The 27,728-nt window shown below is 48.3% G+C and overlaps 2 protein-coding genes across 4 annotated transcripts in view; one reads left to right on the forward strand and one right to left on the reverse strand.

Annotated features, from left to right (window-relative positions):
* The window catches only part of Lnx2 (ligand of numb-protein X 2), a 62,984-nt gene extending 53,117 nt beyond the window's left edge, over positions 1-9,867 (forward strand). For all 3 annotated transcript variants that reach the window (XM_052168342.1, XM_052168341.1, XM_052168343.1), the window contains exons 8-10: positions 3,042-3,273; positions 7,047-7,205; positions 8,116-9,867. In XM_052168342.1, coding sequence (XP_052024302.1) covers positions 3,042-3,273; positions 7,047-7,205; positions 8,116-8,251 — 527 coding nt within the window. In that variant the 3' untranslated portion in view covers positions 8,252-9,867. The remainder of the gene's footprint in view (positions 1-3,041; positions 3,274-7,046; positions 7,206-8,115) is intronic.
* The window catches only part of Insr (insulin receptor), a 900,533-nt gene that overhangs the window by 14,089 nt on the left and 858,716 nt on the right, over positions 1-27,728 (reverse strand). The gene's annotated exons all lie outside the window — the stretch shown is intronic.

The raw sequence follows: 27,728 nt of genomic DNA on the forward strand, positions 1-27,728 counted from the left end.
TTGGTGACAGTTCAGTTCCTTCTTGGGTTTGGTTTGGTTTGGTTTTGTTGTTGATCATGCATGTAGGAGTGCCTTCCAAGTTTTGGGTTTTTTGCCTGTTTGTTTTTTGAATCCACAGACATTTGTTTATTTTTGTAGTGCTCTCAAAAATAGAGTTACACAAAATAACAATCTAAACCCCACCTTTTCCTCAAGGATTGTACAGGAGGGTTGTTTTTGTGACAGCCGCTCCAACCCTCCATACTGTGGTCAGTGCGCTTCCCCTCCAGGCGCCCTGCCCCCACTCCAGGCTGAGGCAAACAATGAGGCCCCACAGGGAAGTCAGTGCCCTAAACTGCATTGGGCTCCCAGCGCAGGCTCACAGAGCAAAAACATTCTACACAACAGCAAAAATAAGCCTGATGCCTGATCCACAGCAGAAGTGCAACAAAGAGGGAAAAAAAAACAGATTCACAGCTTAACAAGCTCCAAGTTCTGTGTTTTCTCTGTCCATTAAGAAGTCCAACTGTCTGAACATCATAAACAATATGACTTTTTTTGCTGAGTCCATTAAAAAAATTATTATTTTCCCCCTTGACTTAGTAATGTATGTATAACTTAAAATAACATATGAGGTCTTATTTATTCTTCTCTCACACGGCGCATCCCAATCGAAGTTTCCCTCTCTCTGTTCTTCCCAGTCCCTCTCCCGCCTCGCCCAGATCCACCCCTCCTTTTCCCTGCAGAAAAGAGCAGGCCTCCCAGGGACAGCAACCAAGCACAGCATGAGATACAGCAAGACTAGGCACCACAACCCCCATGTCAGGGCTGGGCGAGGCCACCCAGGAGGAGGAGAGCCCCCCCCCCCCAGTCAGAGACACCCTGACTCCCACCATTAGGAGTCCCGCAACACCACCACCACGCTACACAACTGTAACACATGCAGCGGCCATTGCGCAGACCCGGCAGGCCCTGTGACTGCCACGTCAGTCTCGGTGAGCCCGGATGGGTCTGGCGTAGTTGATTCTGTGGGGCCTTGTTCTCCGATGGTGTCCTCTACCAGACTGGCTCCTACAGTTCTTCCTCTTCCCTCTTCCTTAGGGTTTCCCCAAGCTCTAAGAGAGAGAGACCCGATGAACATCTCCAATTCAGGCTATCTCTCCACCTAATGTTTGGCTGTGGGTCTCTCCATCTGTTCCCAGCCGCTGCTGGAGGAAGCCTCTCTGCTGCCAATCCGGCTAGACACCCATCTGGAGTTCGGTGGCTAGAGTAGCCTCTCCCAAGTTTTCAATAATGATAATCTGTTGCTTTACCAATGTGAAAGATTAGCCAGGTGAATGGTGGTGCACACCTTTAGTCCTGGCACTTGGGAGGCAGAGGCAGACAGATCTTTGAGTTTGAGACTAGCCTGATCTACAGAGTGAGTTCCAGAACATCTAAGGCTACACAGAAGAACCCTGTCTCAAAAAACCAAAACAAAGTGAAATCTGAAAGACAGGTGACAAATAAAGGGAGGTTTATTTATCACACGCGCCCCACACCCACCCCCTGCAACACACGCGCTACTGTCAGAAGTCTCTAACCTTCCTCAGCCCCTTATGTAAGTTATGTAGCTAGCCTACACAAAAGACACGGTCTGGTTGTTATACTTAGAAGTCATGAGCCTAGACGGGCAGGTTTGGAGCAGGTTTGGAGCCAGTCTAACTTATTTCCCAGCCACAATGTCCCTTTTGTTACTTGCTGTTTCTCCAGGCCACATGTTCATGGTCTGTCTCCTCTCCTGGCCGCCTCCTCCACCTCCGTGTTCTTTCTTCTCCTCCCTTTGGTCTCTCCTGAGACCCCGCACTCGGTCCTCAAGTCCCGCCTTTCTCCCTCCACAGGCTCTAGCCTTTTATTGACCAGTTGGGGAACAAGGTTTACATAGCATCACTTAGTGTCCGTAAGGATCTGCTCATGGGGGGCAACCTCGGCTTGGGAACCAGTATTTAGCGTTTGAATATTTAGCAGTGTCAGACCAACCCGCTGCGCTTGTCTCCTTCAGTCATCCCTGTGTCTCCTTTTTATTGATTTATTTGATCTTATTTTATTTCACTTAACTTGGGAGACCAACAAACATGTTGTTCCCTTACAACCAAGGGAAGATGTTCAAACCATGCTTCATTTCACTAAGTGGCCCGAGGGTGACTGCTCTCATGTTCCGGCATGTTCATCCCAAGTAAGGCTGCTTCTATGTATACAATTGTGTAATATTAAATAGAACCTGGGGCTGGAGAGATGGCTGAGCACTTAAGAGCACTGATGGCCTTTCCAAAGGCCCTGAGTTCAAATCCCAGCAATGACATGGTGGCTCACAACCCTCTGTAATGGGATCTGATGTCCTCTTCTGGGTTGTCTGAAGACAGCTACAGTGTACCTATAGATAAATAAATAAATCTTTTAAATAAGTAAATAAATAAATAGAATCTGTTAAAAAGTTATTTCTGGCCAGGCGGTGGTGGCGCACGCCTGCAATCCCAGCACTCTGGGAGGCAGAGTCAGGCGGATTTCTGAGCTCGAGGCCAGCCTGGTCTACAGAGTGAGTTCCAGGACAGCCAGGGCTACACAGAGAAACCCTGTCTCGAAAAAAAACAAATCCAAAAAAAAAAAAAAAAGTTATTTCTCTAAGAACAAAGGATCAAACGCCACACTTGGTGTTTGGTGTTCAGAAAGAACTGTAGAGCTCTCCAGAGCTCGAGAGAAGAGTGGCCACCCTCACCCTGTACACAGCGACACAGGTAATGTTTCAGACTCAGGGACCTCACAAGGTGCTTCAATCCACAGTTTGTTCCTCTGGAGTCAAACCTTGTTAAGAGTTTTGAGTCGTTTTAGAATGTTTTCCATGCGTTGTCCTTGGCAGTACAGAAAAGCACAAATACGTAAAAACTCACTTCTACCCATCGAGGCGCTTGAGCTGCCTGGTCGATTAGATTAGCTGCCTGGGAAGCCAGAGCTTCGGAGAGTCACGTGATGCAGGAGCTTCTGGGAGTCACGTGGTACTCAGGTCACTCTCTCTTCTGGCACAGGTGATGTGCTGCTGAACATCAATGGCATTGACCTGACCAATCTAAGTCACAGCGAGGCCGTGGCCATGCTGAAAGCCAGCGCCGCGTCTCCGGCCGTCATCCTCAAAGCCCTGGAAGTCCAGATAGCCGAGGAAGCAGCCCAGGCCACCGAGGAGCAGCCAAGCGCTTTCAGCGAGAACGAGTACGACGCCAGCTGGTCGCCGTCCTGGGTCATGTGGCTCGGGCTGCCAAGGTACCAAGAGCTCGCTTTGTTGTCACACAGAGGGTCGTGCTTTAACCTTAGTCAGTTAGAATTAACTCACTGTGCAGAGAAAGGGCGTCAATTAGGTAAAAGTGCACCAGATTATAAAAGCAAAAAAAAACTTCAGGTAGATGTAATAACAACTAAACTAAGAGTATTTGTATCTTCTTGCAAAAGAGGACAATTCCCACTAAGGAGGGGGGTTTTTCGTTTGTTGTTGTTTTGTTCTTTTGAGGGAAACAGTGCATTTGTACCGCGCTGAGATTACAGGCACACACCACCACACCTGGCTTTCCTGTTTGCCTCTGGGGATCCAGCCTCGGATCCTCACACTTGTAGAGGAGACATTTACCCACTGAGCCAGCTTTCCTTGAAAAGGCAGAATTTTGAGTTTCTCGGCAGGGTCTCACTCAGTAGCCCAGGCTAGCCAAGAACTTATGATCACTTTGTAAAAAGGCAGTTAGAACTCAGTCGGCTTTGAATTAAGGAGACATGACCAGCAAGATGCTCTCTGGCTGGATGCTGGGACCAGGGTTGACCCACCCCTGGGGACCAGGGTTCCAGTGGGACACACTGGGACCTCCCTTGGCACCCCAGGGTGTGCCTTTCCCCAGATGGTTGGTGCTGGTGCTGAGATGGGAAGTGTGTGTGTTACTGTGTTTACTTGTGTCTTAAGTAATTTAGATTCTCATTATCTACGAAAAGCACTGTGACACACGTTTGACTATTAGCCAAGTATGAAGCTGCTGGTTCTTTAATAAAAATAAACTAGAAAAATGCACCAGTTTCCGAGTCATCTGCCTCCTGTGGGGTAACTTACAGCAAGGAGCATTCACACAGACTGCACACTTCGTGAAGAACTATCGCATGAAGAGTGCAAAGACAACTATTGCATGGAGAATGCAGTTGTGCTTGTCTGCTCAAGCAACCCAGCTTTCTGGCTTTGACTGGTTTCGCTTCTTGGTTTCAACCCCAAGATCTAGAAGTGACGTCTCACAGGCATGGCAGGACCTCGTGCAGTGGGACTGATGACCGCAAAAGTGACCTTATTGTGTCGTGCATGTTTGTCCGGGCTTCACACCTGGAATTCAGAGGCTGGAGGATGGCTCTGCAGTTCCCAGCACTTGCTGTTCTCGAAGGGCCATGGTGTGGTTCCCAGCACCCCATGACTGCTCGCAGCTGTCTGCAGTTTCAGAGGATCCAACGCCCTCTTCTGGTCCCCACTGGCACTGTACATACATGGTATACATATACATACATGTAGAAAGCAACCATTCACATAGAATAAAAGCAAGTCCTTTTTGAAAAACGGGCGTTAATGATACTATGCACCTGCTGCAGCGCTACTGTCTAAACTGGGGAACGCAGGGCTCTTCTTCAGCTGATACCTGGGTAGTCAGATTCATTCTAGAGTGAGTGGTTGAAGAGAATGGAAGCTGGGGGCAGAAACAGGTGGATCTCTGTTCATCTGAGGCCAGCCTGGTCCACACAGTGAGTTATAGGACAACCAGAAAAACAAACAAAACCCAAACAACAAAAGAGGATAGACGCTGTTTGCCCAAACTATGGGGGCCCAGTGCACTGCCTCCCACAGCGGATCAGTCAGAAGACCGCCCTCTTGGGAGATCCCGTGGCCCTGCTGTGCCGTTAGCTGTCTTCGTGCCAGCCTGTTGTGGAGGCTGCATGTTCTCACTGCTGTCCGTAGCATTTTATGGCACACCAGTCAAAGCAAGAAAGGGTCTGTGTCCTCTGTGTGTGCATGTGTGTGTGTGTGTTTATGTTTGTATGTATCTGTGTGTTTGTGTCTGTTTGTGTTTGTGTCTGTGTGTGTGTGCGTGCATGCATGTATGTATCCATCCATGAGTGTGCATGGTATGAGGAGACTGCAGATCAACATCCTCTGTCTTCCCTGATCCCTCTCCACCTTAGCTTGTTGAGGCAGTAGCTCTCACTGGACCGTTTGACTAGGCTGGTAGCCAGTGATCCTGTGGCTCTGCCTAGCTCTGCTGCCCCTGCCCTGGGCCCCAGCACTGTGATCTACAGATGTAGATTGCCCCGTGTCCAACTTTTTTTATGTGGGTTCTGGGAACCAAACTCGGGTCCTCTAACTTACCCGGCAAGAACTTTAGCACCTGAGCAACCCCTGAGCTCAGGAAGGGTTTTAGACAAGTTGTCACAAGTTGGCAGTATAGTAAGATGCATTTTTGAGCTTACCTGAATAGATCCCTGTAAATCAGGCTATCGTGTGGGCTGTGGGTCCCCCTGCACTGCCCTGCTACACCAGGCGCTGGCCTGCTTGCTCTAATGGATACACAACTATGAAGGTGACTGTACTGTTGCTGAGGATCTGGGCCAGTGGTGAGGCTTCAGTGCTTGCCAGAGGCCTCTCTAGAAGCTCCTACCCATGAGCTAAGAGTTCTGGTGCCATGCTGCTTTACAAACCCAGCTCCGTTAGGAAGTCACTTGTAGCGGATTAGAAACCAGAATGTCTTGCCTTTAATATTTGTATTGGTCCCAGTCGTGACAAACATCTGACAAAGGCAGCATGAATGAGGAGGAGGAGGGAGGTTTGTTTCACAGTCTGTGGCTATGGCCATCCATCATGACAGAGGGGAGCGCTGGGCGGCTCCGAGGAAGGAGCTCGAGGCAGCAGAGTGACCGCTCCTCGCGCTCAGCACACCTTCTCCTTATCCCCTTTCTCAGTGTGGGACCCTGGGACAGTGGCGTCCACACTCAGGGTGGATCCTCCCGGAGGTGTGTCCCCCCAGGTAATTCCTGACCCAGTCAGGTTGATGATGCAAATCACTGCGTATCTGATTTCACTTCCCAGTAAGGACTTTTAGTAAAAGGATTTCCCTTTGTTTATTTCTAAGCTCTTGCTTGCTGCTGCTTCCCAGATTCATAGACCTCTGGACATACAAGTATTGTGTTCCCTCCTCCCTCCCTCCCTGGCCAGCATCCTCCAAACGATGAATAGGCAGCACTTTCCCCGAAACAGCTCTGTGTTCATGGAGAAAGGGAATGTGTTTGTAGGTGTTCTCCAGGACGAGCTCCCATTGGAGTCTCCTGTAAAGGTGTGAGTCCTTCCTCGTGTGTGCAGTGGAGTGACATCAGCCCCTCCTGTAAATTAAAGCACCGCCCTGTAGCATACTTCCGGAAAGGGCCACCATCCACATCTCTTTCTGTCCCTTTCCCGCTCCCTTTTCCTCCTTTTCTTATTTTTGGGGCACTGGGGATCACCTAGGACCTCATGGTTCTAGCGGGAGCTGCCGCCTCCTCAGCCCCTACCCCCACTGCCTGTCACCCCTGCCGTGAATAGCGGTACTGCCTCCATCGTGTCCTTGGTAGATGCAGTTAGTTCTAGAATCGAGGTGCCCTTGACAGTGCTGTGAGCAGGACCAGTACACAATCTCCATGCAGATTTGTAAAGTATGTTTGGTATCCGGGCTGGCTCAATCTTTGTCCACGTGATCGCGTCTTCACTTTGGCAAGAGAGGCCTGAGGGAAGCTGGGGGAAGCAAGCCTGTCTCAGGATACATCCGTGCTGGAGAATGGGTTGTCAGTAATAATACAGACAGGGCCAGGACAGCTGCCCTGGCACACGTGGGACCTGGGTCTGATCCCTAGTGCACACATACACACACACACACACATACACACACTAATCGTGTAGTCAGAGGGAGTTAAGCTAGCCTGTTTTTCACACATGTGACAATGACGAACAGAGCGGAAAGCCCCCATGTCCTGTCTCTGCTGTTTTACAGCGCCCTGCATAGCTGTCATGATATAGTCTTACGGAGAAGCTACTTGGGAAGCTGGGGCTTCAGTATCGTGGGCGGATATGAAGAGAACCACACCAATCAGCCTTTCTTCATTAAGACCATCGTCTTAGGAACCCCTGCCTACTACGATGGAAGATTAAAGTAAGTCTGCTTCTCATTAATGGTGTAGATCATGTGTGTCATACCAGACATGATCTAACTGAGGGTTCAGCCTCGTGCCTGCTCTCTGTCGTGTGAATAGTGTTATTTCTACACAGCCGTGCTCATCTGTGTGCTCACTGTATGCGCCAAAGCTAAGTTCTTCTGTACGGACTGTACGGATGGGCCACAGAGCCTAATCACAGGGAATGTCTGCTAATCCCCGAGTGAGTCTGAAGCTATCTCTCTTACCACTCCTGTCCCTTGGAGCTGCATCGAGTTTGTCTGGACCAGATCTGAAGCCCAGTCGTCTAATTGAGAGTGCTGCAGAAAGACAGTGGCCTTGGAGCATTTAAGCAGCTCGTGTTTCCTCAGGCTCGATGTCTGCCTGACTTTGTGTTCATGTGAGATCCATGAATGCAGCCATGCAGCGCCCCCCATGTAGTGAGGTTTCAGCAAATGGGCGAATGGGCCCCGCCTAACTTAGAGCTGCATGTTTATTTATGTCATGGGGTGTGCACATGAGTGCTAGGTGCCCATGGAGGCACCAGATCCCCTGGAACTGCAATTATAGACAGTAGTGAACTGCTGGGAGCCGAGCCGAGGTCCCTTGAAAGAGCTAGTGCTCATACCGTGCGCCATCTCCCCAGCCTTGACCTGGTGCTGTTTAGAGAGATGGACTCACAAGTGAAGTTAGTCTTCATGTCCTTAAGTCCCCACCAGTTACGGGACGGATGACTCGGCTAGTTTTGATTGGTAAACGAGAGACTCCAGACGTTTCTCAGTTGATAATACCCCTGCCCGGTGACAGTTAACCAGAGCAAACTGATCTGGATGCTGAACCGCCAGGACTGTGTTTGTGATGCCGCTGAGATAATGACACTAATTCTGCCCCTGTTTGTGTTTTGTTCAGGTGTGGAGACATGATTGTAGCCGTAAATGGCCTGTCGACGGTGGGCATGAGTCACTCCGCTCTGGTTCCCATGTTGAAAGAACAGAGAAACAAGGTCACTCTGACGGTCATCTGCTGGCCTGGCAGCCTCGTATAGAGTCTTGACGTCAGTCTCCAGTCTCGATTCTTCCAGCAGGCTTGTGAAGGAAGCCCCTCCGGTGTGGTGTTGCTACTGGGCAGCAGACACAGGGCCAAAGCACTGACATCACCCTGTGTTTCCGCGTTGCTCAGAAATCAGCTCACACTAGCCCTGGGGACTCATTTCAGATGCTCTCGGTGGCTGTCAAGACTGTCACCTGGCTGGCTGGAGGTGGCTTCTGCGCCTGCAGCAGCTCAGCCAGGAAACGAGCTACATCCACAACTCCTCACGAGTTGCTGCAGAGTCCGCAGTGCCCCTGGCCCTGCAGAGGAGCGCATCTTAGGTTTTCCTCATTTTCCACTGGTGCCAACATTTCAAGATTTTTATACCGTTTATAACGTGAGTTTTCGGTTTGTTTCTACTGCGATCTTCAGTACTCAAATGAAGACATAAAAACGACACCACTGACAAGACTTCTTTTTTAAATAATGTACTGTGGTTAAAATAAAGTAAGAGAGTCAAAATAATGCCATTCAAGGGACAGAGCAGCCTGGGAGGCAACTTCCGGACCTGGCAGAGCCGCATTGCCTGGAACAGCCCGGAAGCACAAGGATCCTGCTCAGAAGGAAAGCCTTGTTACGTAGGAAAAGGTCGGAGATATTTCTCTAAAAGTCATTTCTAGAGTTTATATTTATCAGCAATCTTGTCTGGAGATGTTTTTGTGATTTATGCAATTGAACTAGGTGATTAAAAAACATTACTTTATAAAAACACACACACACAGCTAAGTTGAAAGGAAGCCTTTGAATTTTTGTTCCTGTGTATTTTAGAAATCCTTAGTTTCCCCAAGAGACCAAAAAGCTCTGTTTGTTTTCGTTTTTGTTTTTAATCTTAAATAGTATATTTTAGATGTTAGTGTATCTTCAGCTGTTGGTCACTAAACTTTCTTTCTTTCTTTCCTTTCTTTAATGTTCTGAAAACTATGTTTGTCCTTTATTCAACACAGACAACCCTGAGATGACATAATGAGGAAGGAAATAAGAGGGGAAAGTCTTCACCTGGTTAATATTTATACTTGAAAAGTTTCATTTAGAAACCTCGTTCTGAATCTGAGCTAACTTAGACGTGAGACACGTGTCACTGATAGTCACGTGTCACTGATAGTCACGTGTCACTGATAGTCACGTGTCACTGATAGTCACGGGCTGATGGCGCTGGGCCAGCCGCTTCCGCTTCTGTAGCCAGCATTGCTGGACTTTGTATCCGTCACTGGTTCTCCTGGTTAAATTTACATAAGAAACCAAACAGGTCTGTCTGCGATAGAGAAGAGTTGGTGACGGTGGTTGCTAGCTTGTTCAGCCCCGGGCTCCCCTGTCACCATTGCAGCCAGCCCACCAGGGAGGGCTGTCCCCGGGTGCAGGCTGCTCTGGGACAATCTCTGGGACAATCGCCTATGAAGCAATTGGATCCTGAAGTGCAATTGATGTGAAACTGTCTCCTGCTCCCCGATTCAATTTTGTAACCAACTGCTACTTTTTAAAAGACTTTGTAAAAACTGTCATTTCTCTGGGGAGCGGCCATCCAACTGATATCATAACTGCCACTTTGTTATACATAAAAATATGTCCAACCTGGTGGTCTGGTGACTATTTGGGGGGGGCGGGGAGGGTTTCTCTTAATATTATTTTTGTCATGGAAATCTGTGAGAGGGCGTTGGCTATCCCAAGGTCTCTGTAACGGAGTTTCTCCCTGATCTGTTAGTGTTGAAATATTTGCACTTTGTCAGCTAAGTGCTCGCAGCTGAATATTTTGATTTGTTCCGTGCCTCCAGCTTACATTCTTCCAGAATTTTTCAGATGTGTTTACCTAAGAGTGCGATGTGCATTCTGGATGGAGGGAAAATGCCCCCCACTTCGAAGCAGCGCAGGCAGTCATCCGAGAGCTGTGTCTATTCACAGAGCCACTGATGTCACTGCCTGCTGTGCCCAGGCCCCACCCACATGCACCCATGTCGCTCCTGCCCCTGCAGAGAGAATGCACCATAGAGCCTGTGCTGTCTTACGTATTCTCCATCCACGGTGCCTCTGGCCCTTGGCCGTCCCCGAAGCTTGGCCCTGCGGTGTGCTGAGCTGACAGTGTCTTGGATGCACTGGGTTGTATTGGGTTACATAGGATGCATTATTACCAGTTTCTCTCTTACTTCTTCTTTTTTTTTTTTAAAAAATTCTGTCTCCACTCTTTTTTTTTTTAAAGATTTATTTATTGTTATATGTAAGTACACTGTAGCTGTCTCCAGACACACCAGGAGAGGGCATCAGATCCCACTATGGATGGTTGTGAGCCACCATGTGGTTGCTGGGATTTGAACTCAGGACCTTCGGAAGAGCAGTCAGTGCTCTTACCCGCTGAGCCACCTCTCCAGCCCTCTCTTACTTCTTCTAATGCGACTTACTAGAGCCCTTTTAAATAACTGAATTGTAATTACATCAGGAGCCCACCTCGCGGTTTCTGGGCACAGCATCCGCCGTGTCAGTCCACCCTGACCCGTAGCTTCTGTTCCCTCCACTAGTTAGCCCATTTGCTCTGGGGAGGGTGGCTGACTGCCAGGCGTCCCCACACCGAGGATGTGTGCTGTCTGACGTTTCGGGTCTGTCACACTGTGCGGTGAGGCTGCACCTGCTGTGTCTTTGTTCTCTACCTGCCCCGTTTCTGGTGAAGCCGTGTTTGCTCTCAAATGTTCAGTCAAATGTCCCCCCACTGGAAGCCTCTGGCGGACAGCCTGTTGGACTCCTACAGCCTACTGTGACAGATCCACACTGTGACCTGGCTGGAACCAGTGGCAGCCCAGGAGTTGACAGTGTGCTCCAACCTGAAGGAGCAATTTCATAAAGGCCCAGGGTACCACTACCTCACCTGACCCCCGCGGGTTCTGAGAGTAGAGGGTCCCTAAGACAAGTTTTCCCTCTCTAGCCAGGGAACAAGTAGTCTGGCCGACCCCTCACACTGGCTTGTTGACATTACTACACGCCCAGGGAACTGGATGGAGGAGTTGGCAGGTATCCATCAGCTTTCTTTTGTTGTCCCAAAACAAGATACACAAACCACCCACCTTAAAAGAGGAATGGTGGTTTGGGCCCGTGGTCCCAGATTTCAGGCTGTGGTAGGTTGGGCTGTCGCTTGGATGCCTGTGTGAAGGCGGCACATAAGGCAGGCTCATACTGTGGTGGCATGATGCTGCTTGCCTCACAGGATGGCAGCAGGAAAGGGACAGCATCAAGGTCCCACCAATGCCCCACTCCTCGATACACTACCTCACTAGCAGGAGAAGCCAGGCGCTAAGCCGCTAAGGGCACATGCGCCTCTGAGGACACTTACCTACGCTATAGCAGTTGATACAGAGGGTTTCATTTTCTTAAGAGTACTGTGCAGTATGCCTCTTTGAATGGCCAAATCCTCCCTCTGCTCCCGCTGTTAACGCTTTACTTTTTTCTTTTTTTTATTTATATTCTTATATTTTTATAATATTATAATTTATAATATAAATATATAATATTGTTTTATACATTTTATTTTATATAATCTATTATATATTTTTATTTTTTATAATATTTTTATATTATATTTATATTCTTTTTGTTTGTTTGTTTGTATGAGTATACTGTAGTGGTCTTCAGACACACACCAGAAGAGGTCATCTGATCCCATTACAGATGGTTGTGAACCACCAAGTGGGTGCTGGGAATTGAACTCAGGACCTCGGGAAGAGCAGTCAGTCAGTGCTCTTAACCGCTGAGCCATCTCTTCAGCCCCACTCTTTACTTTCTAACTCTGGAACTTCAGAATGTGGTTTCTAGTCCTCTGTGTTCTACAGCAGGCTGGAGCGCGATCCCTCAGATGGCTGAAGCTTTAGTCGGATAAACGGATGGTTAAACTTGAAAATTCGCACACCCAGATCTTGGCTTCCAAAGGCGTTTCTCCCCTTTCTCAAGCTGTGGACCCATGCGTTATAGTCAGTAATGCTCGTTTAGATTTATCTGGGCTGTGGTTTGAAAATCTGAGCTGAAGCAATGATAGTTTTGTTCTTAAGACTTTTTTTTCTGCTTTTTGTATATTTCTGTGTCTGTACGTGTATATGCCCAAAGAGGCCAGAAGAGGGTGTCTGAACCACCCCCCAAACTCCACCCCTCACCCCACCCCCGTTGGAGTTCCAGGCACCTGAGAACTGCCCACTGTGCATGCTGGAAATTGAACTGAGTCCTGTGCAAGAGGAGCAAATGCTCTTAACTACTAAGCCACCTCTCCAGCTCACGATATACACATTAAAAAACTACAGGTGGCCAGGCATAGTGGCACACGTTTTTAATCCCAGCCCCTAGGAGGGAGTTGCAGGAGGATCTCTATGAGTTTGATGTCAACCTGGTCTACATGGCAAGTTCCAGGACAGCCCGGGCTACACAGAGAAACCCTGTCTCAAAAAATAAATATAAAATATGAAAGGTAGAATATTTAAGGTCTGTGATACCTTTCCCTACAGTCAATGCCTTATGTCACTGAACAACGTATTTAGCGTCTACTGGGCGTGCTGTAGAGATAGACCTGCTCTGTATGACCATCACAGGGAGTGATTTTTGTAATTCAGTTTTTTTTTTTTCCCCATTTGATCAGAATTGGTGATCAAGCCAGCCACAGCAGAGAGGGGAACTTGGGAATTCAGTGACTGAATTCCTCTCTTGAGTCTGTTTTCCCCACCTGCAGGAAAGGTTTCAGCCCTTGGGAGTTCTCATCTAAAAGCTCTCCTGTCACTTTGTAGCGTAAATCTGTTCCATTTAACTACACCACCAATTAATTTCTATGGCAACAGAAAAGCTCTTTAGAAGTAAAGTTGTAGGTCTATGTGCAATGCCTAATAGCTACAAAGTGCCCGAGAAAGAGACACAAAACTGTCAATCACAAAGAAAGGCCTGTGCCAGGAGACGGAACACTGTGGTGTTGGCAGAGCGAGGTTCCCTCCAGCCTCAAGCTGCTGCAGCCGAAGCCCCTCAAGGTTCCCACAGGCTGTTTGCACAGACTTGGGTCAAGACATTTCCACTTAACTCCGTGAATCAAACCCATTTCTTTTGTGTTACTCAAAGACTGGCCAAGAGTGCTTAAGTTAAAAGCATCGATGACTTCGGCTCTGGCCACCAGAAGTGACAGTTGGCAAGATCTGGAGAATGGGTGTGGCTATTAATAATTTTGTTCTGGTTTTTTTTTTTTTTTTTTTGCATTACTGCAGATATTAAACTGGGATCCCACATGTGGTAAGCAAGGGCCCTACCACTTAACTACACTGCCAACTCCATTCTTAGTCTGGTTGTTTAATATAATTTAAAAATTACTTTATCCAGGCAGTGGTGGCACACGTCTTTAATCCCAGCACTTAGGAGGCAGAGGCAGGCAGATTTCTAAGTTCAAGGTCAGCCTGGTCTACAGAGTGAGCCAGGACGGCCAGAGCTACACAGAGAAACCCTGTCTACAAAAACAAAAACACAAAAAAAATTACTTTAACGATTTCATGTATATATATGGGATATGGGACCTACACACGTTAAACAAATGCCCTACCACTGAACTACACTGCCAACTCCAAATCCATTCTTAGTCTGTATGGTTTAATAGACTTTAAAAATTACTTTAACAATTTCATGTGTGTGTGTGTGTGTGTGTGTGTACTTTGATATATTGCCCACCCCCATTACAGCTTCTCATCTCTTCCACCTCCCACTGAACTTCCCATTAAATTCCCCCTCTCTCAGGTTTCTTAGGGGTGAATGTTCCCTGCGGCATTAATCAGGGTTGGCGGCATGCGAACCATTTACATGAGCAGGGCTCACCTTACCTGTGGTCACATCCTGAGCAGTGTGACTGCCCACTCCCACCCCAGCAACCACAGTGTCACTCCTCAGAGAGGCGTGGGGCTTCCGCTTCCCCCCCCCCTGCTTGCAGTGGAACATTAGTGGACCCTGATGTTCATGGATACAACCAGCCCATCATCTTGAGTATCTCGCATGGTCCACACCAGCCCCCAGCCCCTCCGTGCTCACCAACCATGCCTGTATCCCGATCCCTGAGCCTGGGAGGTGCTGGACCCTTCATTTCCAGGCACAGTCTCAGTAAATTGCCCAAACTGGTCTTGAACTTTTATAGTCCAGGCAGGCTTTAAACTTGTCATCCCCCTGCCTCAGACTCCTGACTACCTGAGCTTACAAGCTTATGCCCCCATACCTGGCTAAAATAAAAAGTTTTCATCTCATTACATTTTAATTGTGTCCTAAGGCTATGAAAATGTGTGCTTGCTGTGAGCTGATACCCCAGGGAAATGACACCAGAGTAACTGCCTGGGCTTGTGCCCCTGCGTGGGCTGGACAGAGGCCCTGCGTGGGTGGCAGTCCTGAGTGGCTTCAGCACCTTTAGTCCAAGAGCTCGGGACCCTGGACTGACCTCGTGAAGGCTGTGAGCCATACTACGGCCATATTGAGGTAAGCAGGAACCCATGGCGGGCAGAGCATGCGTGCTGCAGCCATTCTGACCCTGCAGGCAATTAGCATACACTTAAGGAAAGCTGGCTAAGTCAGACTGAAGGATGTGGCTTCCAAGCAACCCTCTGCATCCTCGAGATCTCGGGTCACTGAGCCTTATGAATCTAGATGACTTCCAAGTGGCTGTGCTTCATGACTGTGACCTGGCTCCTTTCCTGCAGACTTTTCCACTGGTGGACATGTCTAATTCAAAGTAATTGTTTTTTAGTAATAATCTGCCCTATCCCCCTCTTTCTGGCTAGAGTATAAAATTGTAGGGAGACCACCATCTCATTTAGGCAAAGACAAGACACACAAGCATCTTATTTTTTAACTCAGTATTTTCTTTTGTTAAAAATTCATTATAGCCGGGCAGTGGTGGGACACGCCTGTAATCCCAGCACTCTGGGAGGCAGAGGCAGGCGGATTTCTGAGTTCGAGGCCAACCTGGTCTACAGAGTGAGTTCCAGGACAGCCAGGGCTATGCAGAGAAACCCTGTCTCAAAAAAAAAAAAAAAAAAAAAAACCAAAAAATTCATTATAGCCAGCCAGTTGTGGTGCGTGTCTTTAATCCCAGCACTTGGGAGGCAGAGGCAGGTAGATTTCTGAGTCTGAGGCCAGCCTGGTCTACAGAGTGAGTTCCAGGACAGCCAGGGCTACACAGAGAAACCCTGTCTCGAAAAAAAAAAACCCAAAATCATTATCATTATATATATATATATATATATATATATATATATATATATACACACACACACATATACATACATGCATACATATACACACATATATACATACATATACACACACACAAATATGTACAGTGGATATATATATATATCCACTGTAACTCATGCTGGCCTCAAACTCAGAAGAGTCCTCCAACGTTAGCACCTTCTAACTGGGATTATGGGTCTGAGCCACCACACCCATCTTAACCCACTCTCAGGATTCCTCTGGCCTTGATGCTTTGTTCACTCTCAATAGCGTGTATCTGTGTTCCTAATCAGGACTCTGACTGTCAGGATTCCCATGAGCCTTAATCACGCAAGTGATTCACATTCCCCAGGCCCCGCCCTGGACTTTCCCATGACCAGGCTCCTGCTTGTCCTGTCTCAGGCTTGCAGGGGCACCTTGTCCTGATTCCTTCATCTGACTCCAATCTGTTCAGTCCTGCTAAGCCTAAAAGCATTCAAGTGCTGGCTACACCAAGGCAGACCTCAAACCTGAAGCTCTCCTGCCTCAGCCTTGCAAGTACACCCCATCCTCACCTGTCCCTGTAGAGTCTGCACTGCTGCTGAGAGCTGTCCAGGGTCTGGGTGTTGGAACACACACGCATGCGCGCATGCACACACATACGCATGCACAGTGTCTTCTGATGCCCACTTTAACAGTGCCAGGAACTGGGAAGTTGGGGGTGAGAATTAAGGAAAATGATTCTGGTTTCTATCCACAGCAGGGCCACTTGAGGAGACTGGAATGTTTAGGCCACACTTTCGGAGTGGGGTGATCCTTACTGGGAGAAGCCTTGGGGGTGTATGGAACTGCCTTCAAACTCTCCAGCAAAGAATGAAAAATGAGAGGAAAGGACAGGTCAGGACAGGTTTGCAGTTTTCCTGTGACAAATAACAGAAGTGTTGGGGGCAGGGGTAAGGGAAAACAAGGAGATGGCGTCACTTGCACAGAGCCCTGGAGTCGTAGACTGGCAGCATTGAGTCTTCCCTAGGAGACGTGGGACTACTCTTAGTTCTGAATTCCCCACGTAATCCTCAGGCAAATACGCAGTTTCTACTGCATTCTAGAAATACAGCTGGTGTCCTAGTAAATGACTTTATTTTCAGCCCTTGGGAGGGAGGCAGATCTCTGAATTCAAGACCACCCTAGTCTAGACAGCAATTTACATCCTGAGACCCTGCCTCAAAACAAGTGTGTGCATCTGGCTGGTGACTAACACTGAGATGTCATGATTTGGGCTAGCAAAATCCATTACCCTGAAGACTCTCATGCCTCGAGCATGGTATTCTCTACAGATGTCTCACCTGATCTCAGAGTAGCCTGGCAAAGGTCTGTCTAGGGGTTGATTTCATCTGATCTATAAGGAGTGTAGGGATTTTGTTCATATGACTCATTTACACAAAAGCAGCCTACAAAAGACGGGTAAGGAGAGCTCCCGCTCTGCCCTGCCCAGTGCCTTCATTCACATCCTGACCACACTGCACCCCTAAGTAGGGGCAGTAATTACCCCCATCCCTTATGTCCCCCTCCCCATGAGGAGTACACTGCTCCCTTTAACATCCTGCCAGATGAAATTAGACCTGCTAACCCACGCTACCCTAAGGGAAGTGAGAGCACAGTGTATATCTTTGTCAGTTGGTGTCTTCGGAGGACTGTCTCCAGTACCCTGTTCCTGGATATAGAAATCCACGCGTGCAAAGATCCCTTATAGGAGGCGGCAGAACATGTGCATTAGGTCTACACATCCTCGGACTCTCTAAATGCTGCTGACAATCACCTCACATGATACAGATGCTGTGCAGACAGTCGCTATCCTGGATGGTTTAGGAAATCATGGCCAAAAATGAGTCTGTATGTGTTTCAAACAGACACTTTCTTTACTATCTATCTGTCTGTGGTTGGTTGAATTCCGGGGTGTAGTACTCATAGACACAGGAAGTCATATATTATTGGTCTCTGTGGGAGTTATGTTGAGTATATAACTTTGGATAAACTCCCCTAGTTTGTAAGCTGTGCTGAATCCAATCTGTATTCTGATTTGTGGGTTGTGGGGCTTGGGGGGGGGGTTTGTTGTTGTTTTTGAGACTGTACCACATGTGTAGCCCAGGCTGGCCTTCAGCTGCTCAGTTTTCCTACATCAACCTCCTGGGTGTTGATGTATGGGTGTTGAGTATGACATAGTGTTTATGCATGGCTATTTCTGATTTATTCCATCTGTATCTTTGAACACATTTAGCACTCTTGATCCGTAGTGTCAAACCAGCTCCTTTTGCTGTTTTTCCTTTTCTTCACGGTTTCACTGTGTCCTGCCTAAATCTGGGCCTGCAACTCACTAAAGCAGACCAGGTTACCCTTAAACTCATAGAGATGCACTTTCCCTAAGTACTGAGATTAAAGATGTCATCACCAATCTCAACCCTCACCCATTTTACCCAGGCTATTAACTTTCAATTTTCTATTTCACTATCTAATTTCGAAATATTTATTTTATTTTTTTGTAGCATGTGAGGGTTTTGCCAGTGTGTATGCCTGCACATGCATGCACGGTGGTGCCTTAGGAGATCTGAAGAAGGGTGTCAGAGTCCCTTGAAACTGGAGTTACAGGGAGCTGCGAGGCCCTATGTGTGCTGTGGTCCTCTTCAAGAGCAGCTGATGTGCTTAATCACTGAGCCGTCTCTACAGCCCCTACTGGGGGGGTTAAAAGCACTGACTGCTCTTCCAGAGGTCCTGAGTTCAAATTCCCAGCAAGTACATGGTGGCTCACAAGCATCTGTGATGGGATCAGATGCCCTCTTCTGGTATGTCTGGGGACAGTGACAGGGTACTCACATATCTAAAATAAACAATTTTTTTTAATCTAAATGGGAACTTCCTTGGCGGCATCCTCTGACTTCCTTCTCTTAGCTCTGTAGTCGAATCCCTCTGCAGTCCCTGAGCATACATCAGCATGCTTCAAGTGCTTAAGTTTCTTTGGCTTCGGTTAGGCACGCCGGTGCCCCTCCCTGCAGTCTCTCAAAATAAGAGTGTGCAGTTAGCCCGGTGCTACAGAGTGTGGCTACAGCCGCAACCAGCACCGGAAACCCTGTGTCCTTTGTTACATTCAACCCAAGGCTAACTGCAGTGCCCCCTCCAGGGCAGCCTTTGTTAATTCAACTCTGTGTGAACACCAGCCAGAGACTCTACTATCATCCCGGTTGGTCACTGTCTCAGTCAAGGTTTCTATTCCTGCACAAAACACCACGACCAAAAATCAAGTTGGGGAGGAAAGGGTTAATTCAGCTTACACTTCCACACTGCTGTTCATCACCAAAGGAAGTCAGGACTGGAACTCAAGCAGGTCAGGAAGCAGGAGCTCATGCAGAGGCCATGGAGGGATGTTCCTTACTGGCTTGCTCAGCCTGCTCTCTTATAGAACCCAAGAGCACCAGCCCAGGGATGGCCCCACCCACAAGGGCCCCCTTGATCACTAATTGAGAAAATGCCCCACAGCTGGATCTCATGGAGGCACTTCCCCAACTGAAGCTCCTTTCTCTGTGATAACTCCAGCCTGTGTCAAGTTGACACACAAAACCAGCCAGTACACACCCTCTGGGTGAAGTGACCACCTTAACTCTACCTCTACTCTGTGGCCCTAGGATCTGGGTGAAGAGTCAGAGCTGAGAACTCTGGGGCCACAAAGGCATCAAGTAGAGGGGAGCAGCTGTCTGGGTTGTTGTTTCTTTTGTCAACTTGACACAGCAGGAGTCATCTGGGAAGAGGGAATCTCAGCTGAGAAAATAACTCCATCGGATTGACCTGTAGGTAAGACTACAGGGCATTTTTTTGGTTCTTGACTGATGTGGGATGGGCCGCCTCACTGTGGGTGGTACCACCCCTAGGCAGGTGTATAAGAAAGCAGGCTGAGCAAGGCCCGAGGGAGGAGCAAAGCAGTAAGCGAGGTTCCTCCATGGCCTCTGCATCAGTTCCTGCCTCCAGGTTCCTGTTTGAGTTCCTGCCCTGACATCCCCCAGCAATGACTGTCTGAGACAGGTAAGCCAAATAAACTGTTTCCTCAACAAGATGCTTTGGTTACGGTCTTTAGCACAGTGATACAAACCCCCAAGACATGGGCTGTATCCTGTGCTGTACAAGGAGCCTCAGATCTGTAATCAAACAGAAAACCAAGGTGGGTAGACACTGCTGGCCATGTCTCCATCTCTGAGTAGCTACGGCTGCAATTGCCTGATGTTTGCACGTGACTTTAGCATCCGTGGTATAGGGCTCTCTGAATGCCTTTGTCACTGAGGTTCTCATAATTATGCACCTTCAAAAGATGCCCAATGTAATTCTGATCATTCTCCTCTAAAAAAGCCCCAGATTAAAAGCTTTCACCGGCTCTTTAGACCACGGGCCTGCAATTACGGAGAAAGAATTACATTTTAGCCCTCCGTTAAAATTAATAACAACGTCTCACCGGTTGACTCTGTGAATAGTTAATGGAACAAATAGGATACTTCAGCACAATATGGGTTGGAAAGCCACCCGAGTGAAAGTCCGGCTTTCAAATGGGAAAATAATTCATGCAAGCCTGCACCACGTTTCCGTGTGGACCATGTTCCTCCGATGCAGACGCGGAGCTAGTTAACGAAGGACTAACTACACCTCAGTCAGAATGCTATCAACAGCGAACACAGCTGGTTAATACTAAAGAGGCCAAGGAGGCAAAAGATGGATTGCAGGAAACTGCAAAGAGCACCAAAGGCCAAGGAAAAGACATCATTGAAGAGAGCCGTGTCCGCAGACTGGGAGCTTACTTCTTCCACAAAGCTAGCACCACCAAAAGTGATCTATAGCGTCAACGTGTTCCACATCAAAACCCGCAAGTTCTTTTTCTTGCAAGGGTGTCTAGAGAGATGGCTTACAGGTTAAGGGGTCTTATTACTCTTCCAAAGACTCACATTTGACTCCCAACATCCACATGGCAACCTCTGTAACTCCAGTCCCCAGGGCATTTGATACACTCTTCTGGCTTCTGTGGGTACTGCTATCCTGAGCTACAAAGTGAAATACTGTCTATGGTGGTTTGAATATGTGTGGCCCCTAGGGAGGGGTACTGTTAGGAGGCGTGGCCTTTTTGGAGGAAGTATGTCACTGTGGGGGTGGGCTTTGGAGATCTCCTCCTATTGTGGAAGAGACCCTCCTCCTAGATGCCTCAAAGACAGTCTTCTCTTTGCTGCCTTGGGTCAAGATGTAGAACTTTAGACTTTTCCAGCCCCATGTCTGCCTGGTTGCTGCCGTCCTTCCTGATATGATGTTAATGGACTGAACCTCAGAACCTGTAAACCAGCCCCAGTTAAACATTGTCCTTATAAGACTTGCCTTGGTCATGGTGTCTCTTCACAGCAATGGAAACCCTAACTAAGACAATGTCTCAAAGGGAGAAAGAAAAAGAAAAAAATAAAAGGAGCTGGGGGGAGGGGTAATCCCACAGACAACAGTAAAGATGGAAGGAACTCGTGACAGGTGGTGATGAACACAGCAGGGCAGCATTTGATACAGTGCAGACATGTCAGCACAGATGACACCTTGACTTGTCAGAACTGGACATGAAATTATCTGAATTTGGGGATGGAGAGATGGCTCAGTCGTTAAGAGCGCAAGCTGCTCTTGCAGAGGACCTGGGTTCTGTTCTCAGTACCCACATGGTGGCTCACAACCACCTGTCACTTCAGTTCTAGGGACTCTGATGCCCTCTTCTGGCCTCTGTGGGCATTGCAGGCATGTGGTTTGCTTATAGACAAGCACATAAAATGAGAAGGAAAAAAAAAAAGATCGTTGTCGTGGCGCATACTATTAATCCCAGTCCTCAGGAGACAGCAGACAGAGGCCCTCCTGGTCTATGTAGCATGTTCTGAGACAGCCAGGGATACAGAGTGAAAACCTGTCTCAAAAAATTAACTTGTAAAGTATGGAAAGGAATTATTACACTCCCAGATGTCAAAACATGGTTAAGAACCAATAGTCAGCTGAGCTGAGAGAATGCGCATGCGTGTGTGTGTGTGTGTGTGTGTGTGTGCGCGCGCGCGCGCGCGCATGTGTGTGCGCAAGTGTGTGTCTGTGTGTGTGCATGCGTGCATGTGTGTATGTGAGTGTGTGTGTGTACACGTGTGCATGTGTGTGTGCACGTGTGCATGTGTGTGTGCAAGTGTATGCATGTGTGTCTGTGTGCGTGTATATGCATGCATTATGTGTGTGTATGAGTGTGTGTGTGTGTGTGTGTGTGTGTGCCACATTGCTCTTTACCCCTTTCCCAGACACTGTATCTCCGCCCCCTGTTTTGTCCTGGAAGCAGGCACACCTTGAGTAACTGCTCAGAGTGCAGGCAGGAGGAGGAAGTCCAGAGGGACCAGGCAGAGCAGAGAAAAGTAGTTGGAGCTAGATCCAGCCTGTGCTCCGGGCCTCAGTTTCCCTGACCAAAAAAAAAAAAAAAAAAAAAAAAAAAAAGGATTTTTTTTTTTTGACAAGTCTCCATGAGCCCTATAATAAAATGCCACACGCTGTAATATAGAGGGCAATGCATCAGTTATCAGTTCTGCAAGCTGGAGAGTCAGAAACTGAGGACCCAGCAGGCCAGGCATTCTCCACGCACGGTGGCTCACTGAATGGTGTGTCTTCCAAAGGGCAGGGACGCTCAGTTCCCGTCCAGGTGGAGACAGGATGGCCAAAGAACAACAGGGGTCAGACTTTCAGAAATGGCATCCCTCCACGCCATCCAGGCGGGCAGAGGTCTCAGAGCTAAACATCTCACCTTGTAAATTGTTACAGTGGTAATTAAGTGCCATACGAAGTCGGTAAGGGACAGACGCTGAAGCCACTACAAGGTGTACAAGCGTCCCTGTGAGTAGGTGGGTGGGACCAGCTGCTTAGCTAGAGACACCTCCAGGCATAGGAGGGCGGCCAGGTCCCCTCGGGGAGCTGGCTGTGTCCACCCTGGCTGTCTCTCTAAAACTGTCGCCTTCCTCCTTAGCCTTGGGCTCAGGGTGAGCGGTCTGTACCGGCTCCACTGGCCAAACAGTCCCTGGGACACTGTGCCTCCTGCCTTCCCACAGAAGCAGACACCGAGGAATGGACGTGGTCACACCCTGTTAAACAATAACCCAGGTGTGGCCTCATGGCTGCAGCAGATGTGTCACCCCCATGTCATTCTCCCCATCCGTTCTGAACCCGTGGATGGAGGCTGCTTGCTGGTGGCGTGGCGTGAATGGACTGATGTTTTGTCACGAATACAGCCGATAAGTTGGCTCTCGACCACTGACTGGCCTGGGCTGTATCTTGCAGGAAGTGTAAATCAGACACACTCCCCCTAACCCTGTATGTGTATCAGTGTTTGCCTGCAAGTATGTATAAACGCAACATGTGTGCAGTATGCAAGGAGTCCAGAACAGAGATGCAGTTGCAGGTGATTGTAAGGCTGTAAGCTGTGCTGTGGGTGTTGGGACTCAAACCTGGGTCCTCTGCAAAGGCAGCCAGTGCTCTTAACCCCTGAGCCACCTCTCTAGGCCTGAGTGTGACAAGTTCTCTTATGCAGCTTCTGTTTATTACACTGATAACGTCTGCCAGCTAGGGACCTGTTTCCAGAACACCAATTCTAGCTTATATGGTTTGTTGTTGTTGTTGTCGTTGTTGTTGTTGTTGTAACAGTTCTGTTTAATTCTGGTAAAAATATATAACATTAAATTACCTCCTTGGCCATTCAGAAGGTACAGTTCAGGGGGATTGGGCCGCAGTCTCAGGCTTGCAATCACTGTTACCGTATTTCTCCTGAAAGACTTACTAAGAACGAGTCGAGTCTTCCTTCCTCCCGTAACCACGCTGCTTCCTCTCTCCTCCGTCTCACGGCCGACTGGCTCTGGAGGTCCCACAGATAGTTTGTAGCTTGATTCCCAACATGGTGCTATTGGGAGGTGGTAGGACCTTTGTGGGTGTTTAGTATCAGTAGCGTGTCTTTGGACCATTGTGGTTGCATCTTCTAAAAGGACATAAGGCCCTAGTCTTCTCTCTTTCTGGCATGAGATAAATTCCTTTCCCGCAATTATCAGAAACGATTTCACAATTGCGAGCCAGAGTAAACCTTCTCTCTCTCTCTCTCTCTCTCTCTCTCTCTCTCTCCCCTCCCCCTTCCCCCTCCCCTCTCCCTTCCCCTTCCCCTCTCCCTTCCCCCTCCCCTTCCCCTCTCCCTTCCCCTTCCCCTTTCCCTTCCCCCTCCCCCTTCCATCTCCCTTCCCCCTCCCTCTCCCCTCCTTCTCTCCCCTCTCCTTTCCCCTTCCCCCTCCCCTCTCCCTTTCCCCCTCCCCCTCCCCTCTCCCTTCCCCCCCCTTCCCCTCCCCTCTCCCTTCCCCTTCCCCCTCCCCTCCCTCTCTCCCCTCTCCCTTCCCCCTCCCCTCTCCCTTCCCCCTTCCCCCTCCCCTCCTCTCCCCATGCCCTCTCCCCCTCCCTTGTCCCCCCTCTCCCCTCCCCCTCCCCCCCTCTCTAATATTTTGTTTTGAGGTATGTGTATGTGGTCAGGCAAGCATGACTCAGCACATGTGAAGTCAGTGCTAGATACCAGGAATCAGTTCTTCCTTTTCGTGAAATGAGACCAGGAGCTTAAATGGCCTTGGGATGGGTGTCTGCCGTCACCCACTGAGCCATCTCAACAGGCCACAAACAGAAAGTCACTGGAGACCATCTATGGGTTCCCAAGTTCCATGACATAACATACACACCTGAATGCCATGAGGTTCAGCAAGTGAGAATATTTTGTTCACCAGGACACAAATGAAGGTATTTAGAAATTAATGTGGTGTATTACTTTCTAGGTCTGCTCACAGATTATAATAAAATTTTAATAAGACACGTGAGTTATCTCTTTAATTTATTTTTTGGTTTTATTTATTTTTTGGTTTTCCTAGACTGGGTTTGTCTGTGTAGCTCTGGCTGTCCTGGAACTCACTCTGTAGACCAGGCTGACCTCAAACTCACAGAGATCCGCCCACCTCTGCCTTCCGACTGTTGGGATCAAAGGCGTGCACCACTACCACCACCAGGAATGAGAGAAATGAATTATTTCAAAGCTGAGCTTGAGGCTCTCTTTTGGGGAGTAGGAAGATTTGAAATGGTAAAGATTATTATACATAGACACCGAGATCCAAGATCTCCACAGGATGAGTATTTAAAATATATCTAAAAACAGCAACCACAGCCAAGCTGGGATGAGATCACTGTGTTCAGGAAAGGAAAAACAGAACCAAAGACTTCAACTTCCCAGTTAATTATAGCTCGGCAGACTACAGAGAGGCTCGGCAGCGAGAACATCAGCTGCTCTTGCTGAGGACCTGGGTTCGAGTCCCAGCACCCACATGTCGGCTCACAACCATCTGTAACTCCATCTCCAGGGGATCTGATGCCCTATTACAGCCTCTGTGGGTACCACACACCCATGGTGCACAGACACACACAGGCAAAACACCCATACACAGGCAGTAAAGTACAAATATTTGTATGCTAAGGGCTCAAGAACAACAACACATAACCAGTGGGATAGAGCATAGACTCCTAGAGTATGCCTAAACAGTATGAGCGCAGCCAGTAAGGGTAACACAAGAACACAGGAAGAAGTGACTTCCTGTGAGTTATCTTCGAGGAGCCCAGATGACTGTGGTGCTGGTGTGGTGCTAGTGAGCACTGACTCTATACAGAGTTATTCATGAGCAATGACCTCATCCTAATAACAGCTCTGTGAGACCTGTTCTACTGTCATCCCAATTTTATATACAGGAAAAAAGGAGGCACCCGAAGCCTGTTCAAACCTGCCAGAAGCCACACCTGCATGTAACCATCCCATGCCACACCTCACCAGCATGCTATAGATCCTACAAGAAGAGAATTTGTGGGATGGGGTGATGGCTCAGTGGTTAAGAACACATGCTGCTCATGGGAAGGACCCAGGTTCCATTCCCAGTATCCACAGGACAACTCACAACCACCTGTAACTTCAGTTCCAGGGCATCCAGCGCCCTCTACTGACCTCTAGAGGCATTGCAGGCATTCAGTGTGTGCATGGATGGATATATATATATATATATCCATCCATGAAGGCAAAACTTCATACACATAAAACAATAACTTTCTAGCTGTGCAGTGGTGGCACACGCCTGTAACCCCAACACTCTGGGAGGCAGAGGCAGGCGGATTTCTGAGTTCAAGGCCAGCCTGGTCTACAGAGTGAGTTCCAGGACAGCCAGGGCTATACAGAGAAACCCTGTCTCAAAAAAAACAAATCCAAAAAAACAAAAAAACAAAAAACAAAAACAAACCAATAACTTTCTAAAAGTACAAATTTACAAATTAGGAGAATCTTGCTCAAGCATTTAAAAACAAATCCTTTTAAAGCTCTACTAAAAAAAATTAACCAAGTAGCATTAAATGTCTGTTTCAAAAGTAAAAAAAATTATCAATGACTAGTGATTTATTAAAACTTAATTTTGGAGAACGGTCTCTATGCTCAAACTCCTGAGCTCACGTGATTTTCCTGCCTTCAGCCTCCTGGGTGACTAGGACTATGGGTGTATACCACCACGTTCGGTTTTATAAGTGATATTTGAAATGCCATTAAAAATTTGTTTTTAATTTGCTAGAAATAATGATTTGAGAAGAGGTAGGAGGTAAAGGCACTGGGTTCCCTGGCTGCCACTGTAAAACACTTTGGTTGAAGGGCTTCAGGAAATCAAGGTGGAAGTGACCCAGTGTGGCGAGCCTTGCGTGCTACAGTACTGGCTTACCAGGCGAGCTCTGCCAACTTCTTGGGGGGCAATAGTAAGATGGATGATGGTGAAATAACTAACCGCTCTCTGTTTTTGGATTTGAGGCTTGCCCCACAGGAAGGAATTCATGCAGCCGCAGAGGTCAGAGGTCAGAGGTCAGAGGGGAGGCTTACCACTGTCGTTTTTGCTAAACGGACTTGCTGTCCAACTGCCTACTGAATATTTACAGATTGATGCTGCTCTCAGCCTTGGTCAGAGAAGAAGTTAAGAAGAGACTACTCCTAAGTGGTGAAAATTTACATTGAGCTGTGAAGGATACAGCATACACATATTCCACCCCACCCCCGCCCCGCCCCACCCCACCCCGACCCACCCCACCCCACCCCACCCCCCAAAGCCCCAGGTACCCTGAGGAACAGGAGACAGAAAGAGCAGTGAGAGCTTGAAGATTGGAAAGAATGAAGTCTCGGGGACTTGCCAAAGCTGTGGCACCGGTGTGAGCTCACTGCACCTGCAGTGCACAAGACCTGCTCCGGATCAAGCCAGTCAGCCCTGTAGCACGGTCTGGGGAGGAGCTCCCGAGCTGAGGAGCCATTGGCAGCTGATGGGTACTGGGCGGGCCTTGTTTCTGCAGGAGTGCGGCTGCAGGAGTGCGGCTGCAGGAGTGCGGCTGCAGGAGTGCGGCTGCAGGAGTGCGGCTGCAGGAGTGCGGCTGCAGGAAGACTTCTCGAGCTCCAGGGAGTGGCTCCCCATGCGCATGCGCACTTGGCAGCTCTAACAATGGCTTATTTCAAAAGAGAGCGAGAGGGAGTGTTTGAGGGCTAGGAGTGGGGGGAGTGGGAGAGAGATTTGAGGGTGGATATGACCAAGACACGTTGTACACATATGTGAAATTATCAAAGAATAAATTTAAAATATTATTTAAAAAAAAAACCCAAAAGGCTAGTCCCAACAGCACAATGACAGACATCAAAAAACAAAAACAAAAAACAAAACAAACAAAAAACATGGTACCAAGCACTGGGGACGTGCAGCGACTTAGACATAGCAGGTGGCTAAAGCTATAGACACACTGTGTGACCCGGGAACTCCAGTCTGAGGTATACACCCAAGAGTAAGTGCCTAGCCTTCTCAAAAGAGATATTTATGTCCTCTTCACATCAGCCGAACAACGACAATAAAAACTAGCAACAACCCAGGTGTCCGTGGGACGAGAACTGCGCCTGATGAGAGACACGAAGGGTCTCCGCGGCTTGCTGGCATAGCCTGGCTCGGTGCGGGTATGGCTGTGTGCCCAACACCGTCAGCTTCAGAGTCAGCGTGCAGGCTGTGCTGGCAGGGGTGGCATCTGGGCTGGGGGTGTGTTCTAAGGACTGAGGAGGGATTAGGAATGGGGTAAAAGTGAGGTGGACAGAGATTCTG

The sequence above is a fragment of the Apodemus sylvaticus genome, chromosome 22, assembly GCF_947179515.1.
Source record: "Apodemus sylvaticus chromosome 22, mApoSyl1.1, whole genome shotgun sequence".
In the NCBI taxonomy this organism is placed as follows: Eukaryota; Metazoa; Chordata; class Mammalia; order Rodentia; family Muridae; genus Apodemus; species Apodemus sylvaticus.